We start from the raw sequence: 13,061 nt of genomic DNA on the forward strand, positions 1-13,061 counted from the left end.
AACTCAAAGATTCGGTCAGCCGTGCGTCACTTCTAACCCGTTACCTTTCAGGGGTCACGGTGTAGTGGGTGAGCTGGCTACTGTACTGTACTACGGAAGGAATTTCAGTTCTTACTTCTAGCTAAATATCCGGGGCTGGGAGAGTCGACTTTCAGAGGCCCCATGCCTCCGGAAAAGAATGTGCTGGGTCGGTGTGTGGGAAACGCTCATGCGATAGCAACTGCCAAAGCTTAAGCACTGGGAAAGCACCGGCTCGCTTTCGCTCTCCGCGGCACGTTCCAGGAAGCCCAGGGACAAGGGCACGCTGGGACCCCAGGGCTGCCCGGGAAGGGGCCTGGCCGCCTCCTACTGGCCCGCCACCTAACTGCACCGCAACCCCAGGCCATGCAGGGGTTGGGTAGGGTGACGACGCCTTTATTCCGCAGAAGGAGGGGCGTGCGGGTGAAGGATCGGTGACTCGGGCGAGCACCGTGGGACCCGAGCCACCGCCGTGGCCGGCAGGCTGGCGTGTCCTAGGATGCAAAAAATGCGCAGCCCAGAGCAAGCGGGGTGGGGTGCAGCTTACTTCATTTCGTTCGTCCGGGAAGTGGCCAGGGCTGGCTAGCACGACAGGCGGCGGGGGCGCTGGGGAACCTGCGACCCCCTGCCCGCGCCTCGTCCTCGGCAGGTGCGCGCTTCACGCGGGGCCGCGCCTCGGCGCTCCGAGAGCGCCCGGGCACGCGGCGAGAGCCCAGGGCGCGGGGCCAAGTTCTACCCGGGAAGCCGCAGAGGCGAGCTGCGCAGTGTCAGGGCCCAGCGGGCAGGCCTCAGGCCACCGCGGCCCCGCGCCGCGCTCTCCGGGCGCCAGGAGCGCGCGCAGTGGGGCCTGGGGCGAAGCGCGCTCCAAGGAGGCGGAGCCTAGGGCCTGGGCACACCCCCTAGCTCGCGGGCGCGCCGGAGAAGGCGGGGCCTTCGAGTGCTTCCCTGGTGGCCAGCTGCTTTTCTTGGCTCTTGGACTTCCCTGCTCCTCGGAGACACGCATGTACCCCTAAGGATGCTAGGGGTAGAGAAAGTGGTTGTGTGGTTGAGGAGATTCAGAGGTTGAGCAGTTCCTCCGGTTTGTAGTTTGGAACTTGGAACAGGTTCCCTGCCTTCTCCAGAGCTCACGCTCCCCGTTCTGTAGTGAATAGTGTGGTCCACCCAGAGGAGTGAGTTAAACGCTGGGAGCGCACACATTGGCCACCAGTCATCTCCAGATCTGACACCCCCTACACTTACATGGTCTTGGGACTCTCTCTGTGCTCTTTTGTACAATAGAGGTAGTAGAAGTGTGGGCCAGAAATTAACTGTCAAATGATGAGGCTTAGCTTGTTCCTGTGTGGCTTTAAGCAATACAGGAAATAAAACACGGCTCTCTCTAGAGAGTAGCAGGTGTTTAAAAGACATCTCAGCTCTTGGCTCCATCACACCCCTATCCACTTCGGTGCCCTGCCCCCAACCTCATGCCCCTTTTTATTCTGACCCAGCAGCCTCCCCATGACTCCTTCCCTCTGTGGCCCTTTGTCTCAGCAGGGCCCAAGCAGCTTTGGGGGAATGAAGACAGGGTGCACTGACCTGTCAAACTTCCTAGGGTCTCGTCTTGGGTGAGAGTGTCTGTCTTTACTCTTACAGCATCATAACTCTGCTCCTTTTTCAGACACTCTTCCCAGGCATGGCCACCTCTGAGAGGAGACTCTGGTGTGAGAGAAAAGGAACCAGCCTTTTATTTCTGGATGGTCACGATAAAGAAGTGTCAGGCACCAGCAGGGGGAATTTGGCAGGACCAGAAGGGCCAAGGGAGGCAAACGGGCATGATTGTTGAATGGGATGGGGCAGGGAGGTTCCAGGAGGTTCCAGGAAGCTGGGGCCCACTGTTATGGAGTCCAAGGGGCCACAGGAGAACTGCTGAGCTGCGGCAAGGATTGAGGTCACATTGGGTGGAGTCCGAGGTGGGATGTGGGGCAAAGGGCCAGGCCCCTTCTGGATGACCTCTAGAACTGGAGTGAGCAAGAGAGTCTAAGGTGGGGGGGTGGGGGGTGGGGAGGAGGGTCAGGCAAATCAAACTGAGCCGATGTCAGGATTCTTAGCCGAGAGCCCTTCCTACACTCCCTAGGGCCAGAGAAAGTACAGACAGGAGCAGTCAGGTGCCCAGAGGTTAAGATGAGCGGAGGGATACTCCCCAGATCTCTATGAGGCCATCATAGGAGTCATGACTTTGAAGACGTCTTCTAAAATGACCAGCTTGGTAAACACCAGTGTGTCCCCTGTGTGCTAGGGCTGGAACTTGGGGAGGAACAAGCCTGTCATTATACCTGCTCTGTGAGACGTGACCCCACCCCCACATTACTGTGAGTTGCTTCCCTTCTCCACACTCCTTCCTCCTCCGTGCCTGTGTGTGCCTGTGTGTTGTATGTGTAGGTATGGAGGCCAGCGGTCAATGATGTCAGGTCAATGACGATGACCCTTTTTGTATTTATTTTATTTTATGTGTGTGGTTGTTTCGCTTGCATGTGTTTGTGTGCACCGTGTGTGTATCTGGGAGTCAGGCCCCCTGAAATGGGACTTATGAACCACCATGTGGGTGCTGGGAACTGAACCTGGCGCTCTTGTAATAGCGACAAGTTGCCCTAACCTCTGAGCCATCGCTCCAGCCTCTACACCTTACTCTGAGTCAGTGTCTCTCAGTACCTCAGTAACAGTGGTCTCTAGCTTGCTTGGTTTGGTTGTTCTCTCCAGTGCTTGGATGTTGGGCCATATGCCACCATGCCTGGCTAGGGATCCAACCTTGGGTCCTCACACCGCACGGCCGTCACTGTCACACCGCACAGCCACTGACCCATGTCGCCAACTCCCTCTCTTCTTCTCCTCAGTCACATCCCCTCCTACCCCTGTGCCTTCTGGTTCGATGTGAACTACTTCTTTTTTTTTTTTTTTTTTTTTTTTTTTGGTTCTTTTTTTCCGGAGCTGGGGACCGAACCCAGGGCCTTGTGCTTCCTAGGTAAGCGCTCTACCACTGAGCTAAATCCCCAGCCCCGTGAACTACTTCTTAACTCTCTCCATAGAAACAATCACGTTAAATCCCAATTGTCTAGGTATGAGAGCACTGCTTCCCCCAAATCAGCCCTGGAAACCTTGTTTGCGTGGGCCTTGGGATTAGTCCCATTACCTCTGCCTGCCTGGAGTTCTTCCTTTCTGGGCTAGCTGCTACTACCCACTCGAAACTGTGTAACAGGGGGCCTGACTCCCAGATACACACACGGTGCACACAAACACATGCAAGCGAAACAACCACACACATAAAATAAAATAAATACAAAAAGGGTCATACAAAGCTCCGTGGAGGGAGTTGGGGGAGGGGGGAACTGTCTCTTGGGGGAGGGGTTCTCGTGGTCAGACTGCACCTGGTTTATCTTGCACTGGGTAAGGAAGACGCCAGGGTCTCTGTTTATGAAGCATGTTGGTGGGGACTTTGCCTCCTAACTATCACACAGCACACTGGGTGAGCAGGTCGGGGTTAACTCAGCCTGCTTCTCAAACATGGAATGTGAAACCCTGGGAGATGAATGACTCACAGAGATGTCTATGGAGTTAGAAATAAAATCACGTTGCAATTTCTATTTTCAGGCACCATGCCCCAAGTCGGCTCAACTTGCTGGCTCCTTGGTTCTCACAGGAGAGGGAGGGAGAGAACAGGTGTAGTAGGTTTTCTCAGCTCAGCCGCGGGCAGACATTTCCATCCCCACATGAGAAATCTCCAAAGGACTTGTTATGTTTTAAGATCGGCTCCGTAAAGTAGGGATTATTCTGTTCTCTGTTGCTACCATAATAGGGTACCGCATATTTAAACAACAGATCTGTTACCTTACGCTGCCTCTGGTCTGGCTGGGCTACAGGGGTTGGTTGGTCCTGGGCAGAGAAACCACTGTCTTGCTTCAGAGATGTTCTGCTCCTGATATAGCTCGGTGCCATGAGATCAGAGGAATCCTCAGTTTCCCTCCTGGCTTCCGCTGAGAACTGTTGTCGGTTTGGAAGTTCCTTGGCCTGGGCCTCCTTCTCTTCAGGGCTTGGATGGGGGGTTGAGAGCTGAGAATTTCTCTTGTTCTTGTTTCTGACTTAGCCAGAGAAAGAGTGTGTGATTTAAGAGTATTAGACTGGGGAGGGACCCTTGTATAATCCCAAATTATATTTCTCATTTTAGACTCCATCTCTTTTTTTCCTTTGCCCTGGAACTCTCTATGTAGACTAGGCTGGTCTTGAATCCACCTGCCTCTGCCTCCTCAAGTAACTGGATTTAGGCCGTACACCATCACACCTGCCCCCAAATGTATTTTTAACCAGTTAATTAATTATTTTTTTCTTTTTTTTTTCTTTTTGGAGCTGGGGATCGAACCCAGGGCCTTGCGCTTGCTAGGCAAGCGCTCTACCACTGAGCTAAATCCCCAACCTAATTAATTTTTTTTTTTTTTTTGCATACTGGTACTTTGCCTGTATGGGGTCTGTGTACCGCATGCACACCTGGAGGCCCTTAGAGGCCAGAAGAGGGCGTTAGAGTCCTTGGAACTGGAGTTACAGGCAGTGTGAGCCACCCTTTGTGTGTGTTGGAAACCAAACTCCAGTCCACCTCAGGAGTGAGCTTATTTTTTCAGGAGTGTTGATTATTTTTGCTTCTTGGCTCTTGAAAATGATGCAGTTATGAGCATGTGTGTACATGTTTTAATGTGAACACAAGCTTTTTTTGGGAGGGGGGAGGTGTGTGCTCATAGCAGAACAGCAGGGTCATGGGCCAGTTCTGTGTTTGACCTTTGACCTATTCCACTGATTTACAAAATGGTTTATACTTCTCCCTGAACCCTGCACTGTGCCAACACTTGTGATTGTCTGACTTTTGATTGTAGCCAAAGCTGTCATTCTGCTTTTCTCTAGTGGAGACCGATGCCGATGGCTGTTGCCTGTGCATTTTTTTTTTTTAATCTCTCTTTTCTGGGGAACTGTCTAGTTAGGTTTGCCCATTTTCTCACTAGGTCTTGTGTATAGCTGTGTGGGGGTACATGAGGAGAAGCCAGAGGCTTTGGATCCCCAGAGCCAGAGTTACAGGTTGTTGTGAGCCACCTGCTGTAGATGCCAAGAGAGGAACTCAGGTCCTCTAGAAGAGCAGCCCTGAACAGCTGAGCCATTTCTCCAGTCTGAGTTCTCAATTTATTCTAAATATAAATTCTTTGCCAGGTAGGTTGCTTGCTCCTTTTGTTCATTTGTTTTGACACAGGATGTCTTGGTTCACTTTCCACTGCTATGCTAAAGACCCAAAGCAAACTTTGGGAGGAAAAGGTTTATTTCAGCTTACATTTTACAGTTCATGACTCAGGGAAGTCCTGGAGGCAGGAACCAAATCCAAAACCATGAAGGTAGCCTCTCATGCTCCCGTGCATGTTTAGCTGCTTTTTTAGACAACCTAGGACCTGCCCAGAGATGATACCAACTACAGTGAGTGGGCCTCCCATAAGAATCATTCATCAAGAAAACGACCCCACAGACTTGCCCACAGGCCATCTGATGGAGGCATTTTTTACAATTGAGGTTCTGTCTTTCCAAATGATTCTAGCTTGTGTCAGGTTAACAAAAGAAAAACATCAGCAGCAACAACAGTAACATCAACATCAGCAACAACAACAACAATAACAACAGCGATGACAATGACAACAACAATAACAACAGCAATGACAAGGACAACAACAATAACATCAACATCAGCAACAACAACAGCAACAGCAATGACAATGACAACAACAGCAACAATAACATCAACAATAGCAACATCAACAACAACAATAACATCAACAACAGCAACAACAGTAACAACACAACAACAGCAACAATAGCAACATTAACAACAGCAACAACAGTAACAACACAACAACAGCAACAATAGCAACATTAACAACAGCAACAACAGTAACAACACAACAACAGCAACAATAGCAACATTAACAACAGCAACAACAGCAACATTAACAACAGCAACAACAACAGCAACAACAGTAACAACACAACAACAGCAACAATAGCAACATTAACAACAGCAACAACAGTAACAACACAACAACAGCAACAATAGCAACATTAACAACAGCAACAACAGTAACAACACAACAACAGCAACAATAGCAACATTAACAACAGCAACAACAGTAACAACACAACAACAGCAACAATAGCAACATTAAAACAGCAACAACAGCAACATTAACAACAGCAACAACAACAGCAACAACAGTAACAACACAACAACAGCAACAATAGCAACATTAACAACAGCAACAATAGCAACATCAACACCACTACTACTACTACTACTACTACTAGTACTACTACTACTACTACTGTTGGGGTAGAAATCTCGGCTTGTGTCCAGACAGAAAACAACAGGCCAACATGGTTTTACTTGGAAAGGTTTAATGAGAAAAGAAGAGTAGAGGAGGAGTAAAGGCCGGCCACAAGCACGTGGAGGGAAGCGGGGAGGGGAATGAGAGAAGGGACAAAGGGGAAGACGGGAAGAGCAAGAAAGCAAGAGAAGAGAGAGAGTGAGGAGGGGGCAAGCAGCCCCCTTTATAGTGCCAGGCACAGCTGGCTGTTGCCAGGTAACTGTGGGGGTGGAGCTTAGACAGAATACCAACAACTATTACTACTACCAGCACACAGGCTTCATGTAGCCCAGGCTGGCCTCAACTTCACTAGGTAGCTGAGGATGACCTTGAATGTCTCATCCTCCTGGAATACTGGGAGATAGGAGTGCACCATCAGGCCTGGATCATGCTGGCTGGAGGAAGATTAAAGTCAGGGCCTTGTGTGTGTTAGGCGAGCCCTACTCCAACTGAGCTACCCGCCCCCACTCCCCAGCCTTGATTGCCAATGTTCTCCCTCATTTTATTAGCGATCTCTTCACCTTCCTGGTAGTGTCCTTTAAGACATAAAAGTTTTTCATTCTGATGATGTCCAGTTTATCTATTTTTACTTTTGCTGTCTTTGCTCTTAGTGTCCTCTCTAAGAAGGCTTACTTAGCCCAACCCAATGTCATAAAGATTTTTTTTTCTGTATGTGGTATTGACGATGAAGTCCAGGTCCTAATGTACACTAGGCAATGCTCTACCACAGATCCACACCACTGAGCCACACAACAGTCCTGCCAGGGAAATATGTGCTTTGCACCCTGACCTGCATAGACGTCAACTTTTAGGTTCCTGTATTTAGATGTGTTTGCTGGTTTTTGTCTTTTGTATTCCTGAGGATAAAACCCAAGACCTTGAGCATATGACAAACGCTATTTATACCAACATATGTTTCAGGTCAATTTTAATTTCTTTGGTGGCACGTGGACATCCCCGTCTCGAGATACACATGGTACACCTTTCAAACATCTGCTCACAGACACACAGCATTGGCATGACCGAAAGTTCTGTCCCATCCCATGAGACCTACCTAAGATAACAATGCCTGGCAAATAAAAGACCTCAAGACAACTGTCCAGAGTGTGGATGAGCTGAGGCATCAGCGCTAGCAAGCCTGGGGACTAGGGGAGCAGGTGAGAGGGGGGGACTTCACTCTGCACACAGCCAAGGTGACTGACTGAGAGACTGTCTGAAGAGTACAAGGCATTTAGTCTAGGCTCTGCCCCACAGTCACCTGGCAACATCCAGGTGTGTCTGACTCGCTATGAAAGATGCTGCTTGCCCCCTCCTTTCTCTCTTGCTCTTGCTTCCCCTCCCTCTCCCCACATGTGCTCACGGCTGGCCTCTCCCCCACCCTCTCTCCTCCCCTCCCCATGCCCTGAATAAATTCTATTCTATACTATACCATCGTGGGATTGGTCCCTCAGGGGGAAGGGGTGCCTCAGCATGGGCCCCAGAGGCATTCCTTTCCCCCACACCTTACCACACCTCCAGCAAATATATCCCTGCCTTTCTTATCTTTTTATAAAACACAACAGCACCCTTGGGCAGAAGCAGGTACTCTAACCACTTAGCTCTTGTCTGAGTCAGATGGAGGGGAAACAGTCCCAAAATTGGTTTGAGGTTTCCTAGGAGTGGGGTGCAAAGGGAAGACAGAGATCAGATGTGGAGCAGCTAGCCTGGGCATGAGCCAGGGTGGGACCTTGAATAAGAAAAGAGAAGCACTTGTCCTCATGACTGCCATCCCTTGCCTGGAGCTTCAAGAGAGGAAGCAGGGCGAGCTCTCAACAGATACAACAAAAAGATAAAAGTGCTGGCAGCTGCCGGAGCCATCCATCCCTGCACCAGCAAGTGATACATTGTAGCGTTTGGGCCAGGAGAACACACAGCCCAGCTTTTGCCAAGGCTGACAATCCTGGGGTCCTGGGGGAAGGACAAGGCATCCTTGCAGGAGAAACGTGATGGTCAGCAAGACCTCACGAGACACCGGCTTCTCCAGGAAGCAAGCTCTGTCTGCCTTTCCCCAGCCTGCCACTGCAGTGGCCTGGTTTGGGGCCAAGAGTTTGGAAGCCTCTGGTGAGCCAGCAGTTCCCAAGTGGCCGCAGGTCACAGCAGGGGAACAGATCTAACTCTCAAGGCTCCCAGCGTTCCTCTTGTAATGGAAATAAAGGTAAGACACCCCTCCGGCCTTTAGCCAGTAGCACCGGCCAGGCTCCTCCAGGCTCAGGGGCACAGCAAAGGGCTGTTCTCAGGCAGCCTCTGGTCTATTCTCTGTCTGCATGGGGGATGGACAGGAATCAAACAGGGACCCAGAGTGTGGCCAATGCCAGGAAGAGAGGAATGCTGAGTGTTGGGTTATGTCTCCCTGGGTCTTATAGATGGGATCTTCTGGAGGTGACATTGGACAGTGGATGGAGGGATGGAGACTGGCTTACAAAAGCTAGAGGAAAATGTCCCAGGAACAACACACAAAGGCCCAAGGTGCCTCTGAAGAAAGGCAGCCAGTGCCATCTGGTCCCTGAGCAGAGGCTTCCTGAGGGCAGGGTCCCTGATGCACAGGACCTGGGATTGATTCCGGTTGCCAACAGAAGGCTCCATGGGGTGTTTCATACGAGTAACAAATGGTTTTCATCTTAAAAGTCTTTTGTGACTGGGCGTGGTCTAGCTCCTTTCCACACAGAAGTTCTGACGTGGAGGTAGAGATGGAGATCGGAGGATGCAGAGTTTGAGGCCAGCCTGGGCTACATAGTGAGCTCAGTGTGAGCCTGGGTTACAGAGCTCAGGCTCTGTCCTAGAAGTGGTAAATAGTTAAGGGCTGGGTAACTCACTGGGTAGGGTGCTGGCCCAACATGCAGGGAGGGTTTGATATCAGTACCCCATAAACCACATACCTGTAATCAATACCAATGCTGGGGAAGATCAGAAGTGCTGTGTCATCCTTGGCTATGTGAGGTTAGCCTGTTCTATATGGGACCCCATGGGATCCCCCCCCCATGGGACCCCGACTTACAAATAAAGAAGTAGAAAGTGAGATCTTTTAGGCTTTTGGATTACAGACAAGCATGTTGGGTAGAGCCCCTTGTACAGCTCCATGGTGCATTGGAGGTTCGGGCTGGGCATGGGGGTACACGCCTTTAATCCCAGCACTTGAAAAGGCAGAGACAGGTGGGTCTCTGAGTGTGAGGTCAGCCTCAGCCGCATAGGGAGTTCCAGGCCAGTCAAGACTACGAAGAGAGACCGCAGCTCTAACAAACAAACAAACAAACGGAAGTTTGAGGCTAGGAAAGAAATTCTAGCCTAGCATGCATGTCTCTAGCATGTATATACCTAGTAGGTATGAACCTAGCATGTATGAAGCCCTGGGTTTTGATTTCCAGCACTGAACTGACTTCTGTGGGCTCTTAAAAGGAAAACAGATCCAGACCCAGATGACAAGGACAGATGGCTTATCGTTTCCAACAAGTCTCCAACAAGAGGAAGAGAGAGGCTGTCATGGCGGCACATGCCTTTAATCCCAGTTAAAGGGAGGTAGAGGCAGGAGGAGGTCTGTGAGTTCGAGGCCAGCCTGGTCTACAAAACAAAGTTGTTGACAGCCAGGGCCCTGTTACACAGAGAAATCCTGCCTTGGAAAAACAAACAAACAAACAAAAACAAAAAGAACAACCAAAATTTTTAAAAAAATTAAATTTTAAAAAGGAGAGAGAGCACCCACACAAGGAAGTGTCTGAGCTGCTCAGGAGATAAAGCAAGCAAAAGGATGATTGAGCACAAAAGACAACAGTTTCCGCAGTTTACCCAGAGCAAGCAGGTCTGCGAATGGGTAGCGCTCCCGGCAAAGAAGCCCCTCGAACCCATTTCCTGTCGCTCTAATGAAGCACTTAAGAGGGTCCTTTATAACGAGATGAGCTTACTTGGTTCCTAGCTTTTGAAGGGTCAAGAACGTGGCATCCAATGAATCCTGTTCGAGGCCTACAGATCCCAGAGAGACAGGAAGTTAGAAAATGCAAGGGGCGGGCTTTTCCTTTCACAACTGACAGCATTAGCAAGAATAACCAGGACCCCACAAGAACTACCTTAATACCCGAGGGCCTCGCCTCCCTCCCAGCGTAACCACCTGAGAACCAAGCTTCCATCCTGCACTCTTGTATAGCATCACCTGCCCCAGCTGCCTGTGCTTGGCTTTGGGGTGAGAAAAGCTGGGCATGGTGATCTTGGGAATGTGGTGTGGGGCTCTAGACGTCCGGTTTGGACATGAAAGGCTCCCAGGCAAACTCTTGACAACTCTACTAACTATCTTGACCTGAGGTTCAAAGCCTTCTGTGTCAGTGACGTGGGGCCCCAAATGTTAGGGCTCCAGAAACACAGTGTACACAGGACTCCTGGGCTCTATGGCATGGACTTAGGGAAGGGCAGTTAGCAGTACTGACTGACAGACAGAAGTCTGCCTGGGAAGAAGGGAACCCAGAGACACTGGCTGCATTGACCCTGTTTATGGTTTTGTTTTAACTTATTTTCATGGGACAGGATTGATAGCTCTGTGGCTGAGAGCACTGCCTGCTCTTCCAGATGACCTGGGTTCAATTCCCAGCACTCATCCGCTGGCACACACTGTCTGTAACTCCGGGGCTCTCTTCTGGCCTCTGTGGAAGTCAGATATGCTTGTGGTACAGGCAGAACACCTATATACATAAAATGAATAATTTAGGAACACACACAGTCTCCCGACTGTGTAAATAATTGCTTCCTTACTTGTTTTATTAGAGCTCATTTTATTGAATTTAATTATATATACAAATACTTGTAACTTTTTTTTTAAGGTATGGCTATGTAGTCCAGGCTAGCCCGAGACCCATGGCACTCCTGCTGCCTCAGCCTCCCGTAGTGTTGTGGTTACAGACGTGTGCCACACCTGAGCGTGCCATTCTTATTTGTTTGCTTATTTATGTAGAAGCAGGGTGTTACTATGTAGCCTAGGCTGGACCTGAACTTGTAAATGTCAGTTTCTGAAGTAGCAGCAATTACAGGTACACCCCTCCAATTCTGGCTATCAGTCTCCTTTTTAAAGACAAATTAAGAAAACGGAGCCCCCATATGACATGGAATGAGGACAAAATTAAGGAGAAAAATAGTTCTCTGATGGCTCAGTCTCCTTGGAAGGAAGAATGGGCGATATTTTCATACCTGACCAAAAGCTATAAAAGGACTCTGTACTGGTCAGATTTTCTTGTCAATGGACACAATTGAGAATCAAGAGGGAAGAGGGAACCTTCATTAAAGAACTGCTCAGATCAGAGACATTGTCTTGACTGATGATTGCTGTGGGAGAGCCCAGCCCACTGTGGGAGGCACCATCCCTAAGCAAACAGGGCTGGGCTGAGGAAGGAATCCAGCTGAGCAGGAGCCAGAGGGTGAGGTAATACAGCATTGCTCCACGTTTTCTGCTTCAGTTCATCCTGAGCCGCTACCCTGACTTCTCTGGATGATGGACTGCGACCTAGAAGAGTAAGCCAATTAAACCCTTTCCTTCCCCGAGTTGCTTTTGGTCGTGGTGTTTATCACAGCAACAGAAAAGCAAAAACTAGGACAAAGTCCCTCTTTAGAAAATGACCTTGACTTGCTAAGAGACCCAGTGGGCCCAGGATGTCAACACCTGGCGTCACTGCTGGCTGATCTAGATGTCACTCGGCATCTGTCGTGTGGGTGGAAATATTGATTCTTGGTGAGAAATTGGATTGCGTGGTCTAGGGCAGATGAAGAAGGACCCAAGTGGCCTTTTGGACACTAGAGCATCCCCGTCACATCGACTGACAAATGCGCAGGCTAGAGGTGACCGTGTGGCACCTTCAAGCCTCGTTATTTACAGGCAAAAAAATACAATAGCAGTGGCTTGCAGGCTTCTCCTATGTGGGGAATGTCTTGTAAGCCAGATGCAAACACTTTGCACTCGAGGTGTCTGTCTGGGTGTTACCAGACTTACCCAGTCCCCCATCCTTCCTTCCAAAGAAACTGAGCCAACAAAAACCAGAGAGCCCTTTTCCTTTTTAATTTTGCACTTGTTTTATGTCATATGGGGGGACCCCGGGGGACCCCGTTTTCTTTTTTTTTTTTTTTTTTTTCCTTTTTCTTTTTTTCCGGAGCTGGGGACCGAACCCAGGGCCTTGCGCTTCCTAGGCAAGCGCTCTACCACTGAGCTAAATCCCCAACCCCGGGACCCCGTTTTCTTAATGCTCTACTTGCAAACGTTTGTTGATTCTGTGAGTGTAATTAACATCTTGTCGTTGTAAACAGGGTTTCGTCAGATAAAGTTCTGTGTTTAATGAGCTAATGACTTTCATTTGTTGGTAAATCAAGGGGCGAGATCAAGAGAGTGAATTGTGGGGCCAGGTCAGTGGGTGAGTAGGTCAGTGGGTTGGTGTGTGAGGCATTTGCTGAGTAAGCTTGAGGGTCCCCAGAACTCAGGTAAAGCTGGACAAAGAGGCAGCGTGGGTCCATTATCCTAGAGTGCCTATCGTGAGACGAGAAGTCTAAGGACTAGCCCCACCAGAGCACACAACAAGAGAGACCCTGCCTCAGGCAAAGTGGACGGGGAAAGTGAGGAAG

At 49.7% G+C, this 13,061-nt stretch overlaps 1 protein-coding gene across 2 annotated transcripts in view; it reads right to left on the bottom strand.

The window, feature by feature from the left end:
- H6pd (hexose-6-phosphate dehydrogenase (glucose 1-dehydrogenase)) overlaps positions 1-840 on the bottom strand; it is a 35,571-nt gene extending 34,731 nt beyond the window's left edge. The window contains exon 1 of one of the 2 annotated variants that reach the window (XM_087548525.1): positions 566-808. Coding sequence is in view for 1 of the 2 variants with exons in the window: in NM_001106698.1 (NP_001100168.1) it covers positions 566-570 (5 nt within the window). In the remaining variant the exon portion in view is untranslated. 2 annotated transcript variants of the gene reach the window in all.
- Between the last annotated feature and the right edge of the window lie 12,221 nt (positions 841-13,061).

This window comes from Rattus norvegicus, chromosome 5, assembly GCF_021556685.1.
Source record: "Rattus norvegicus strain SHRSP/BbbUtx chromosome 5, alternate assembly SHRSP_T2T, whole genome shotgun sequence".
Lineage (NCBI taxonomy): Eukaryota > Metazoa > Chordata > Mammalia > Rodentia > Muridae > Rattus > Rattus norvegicus.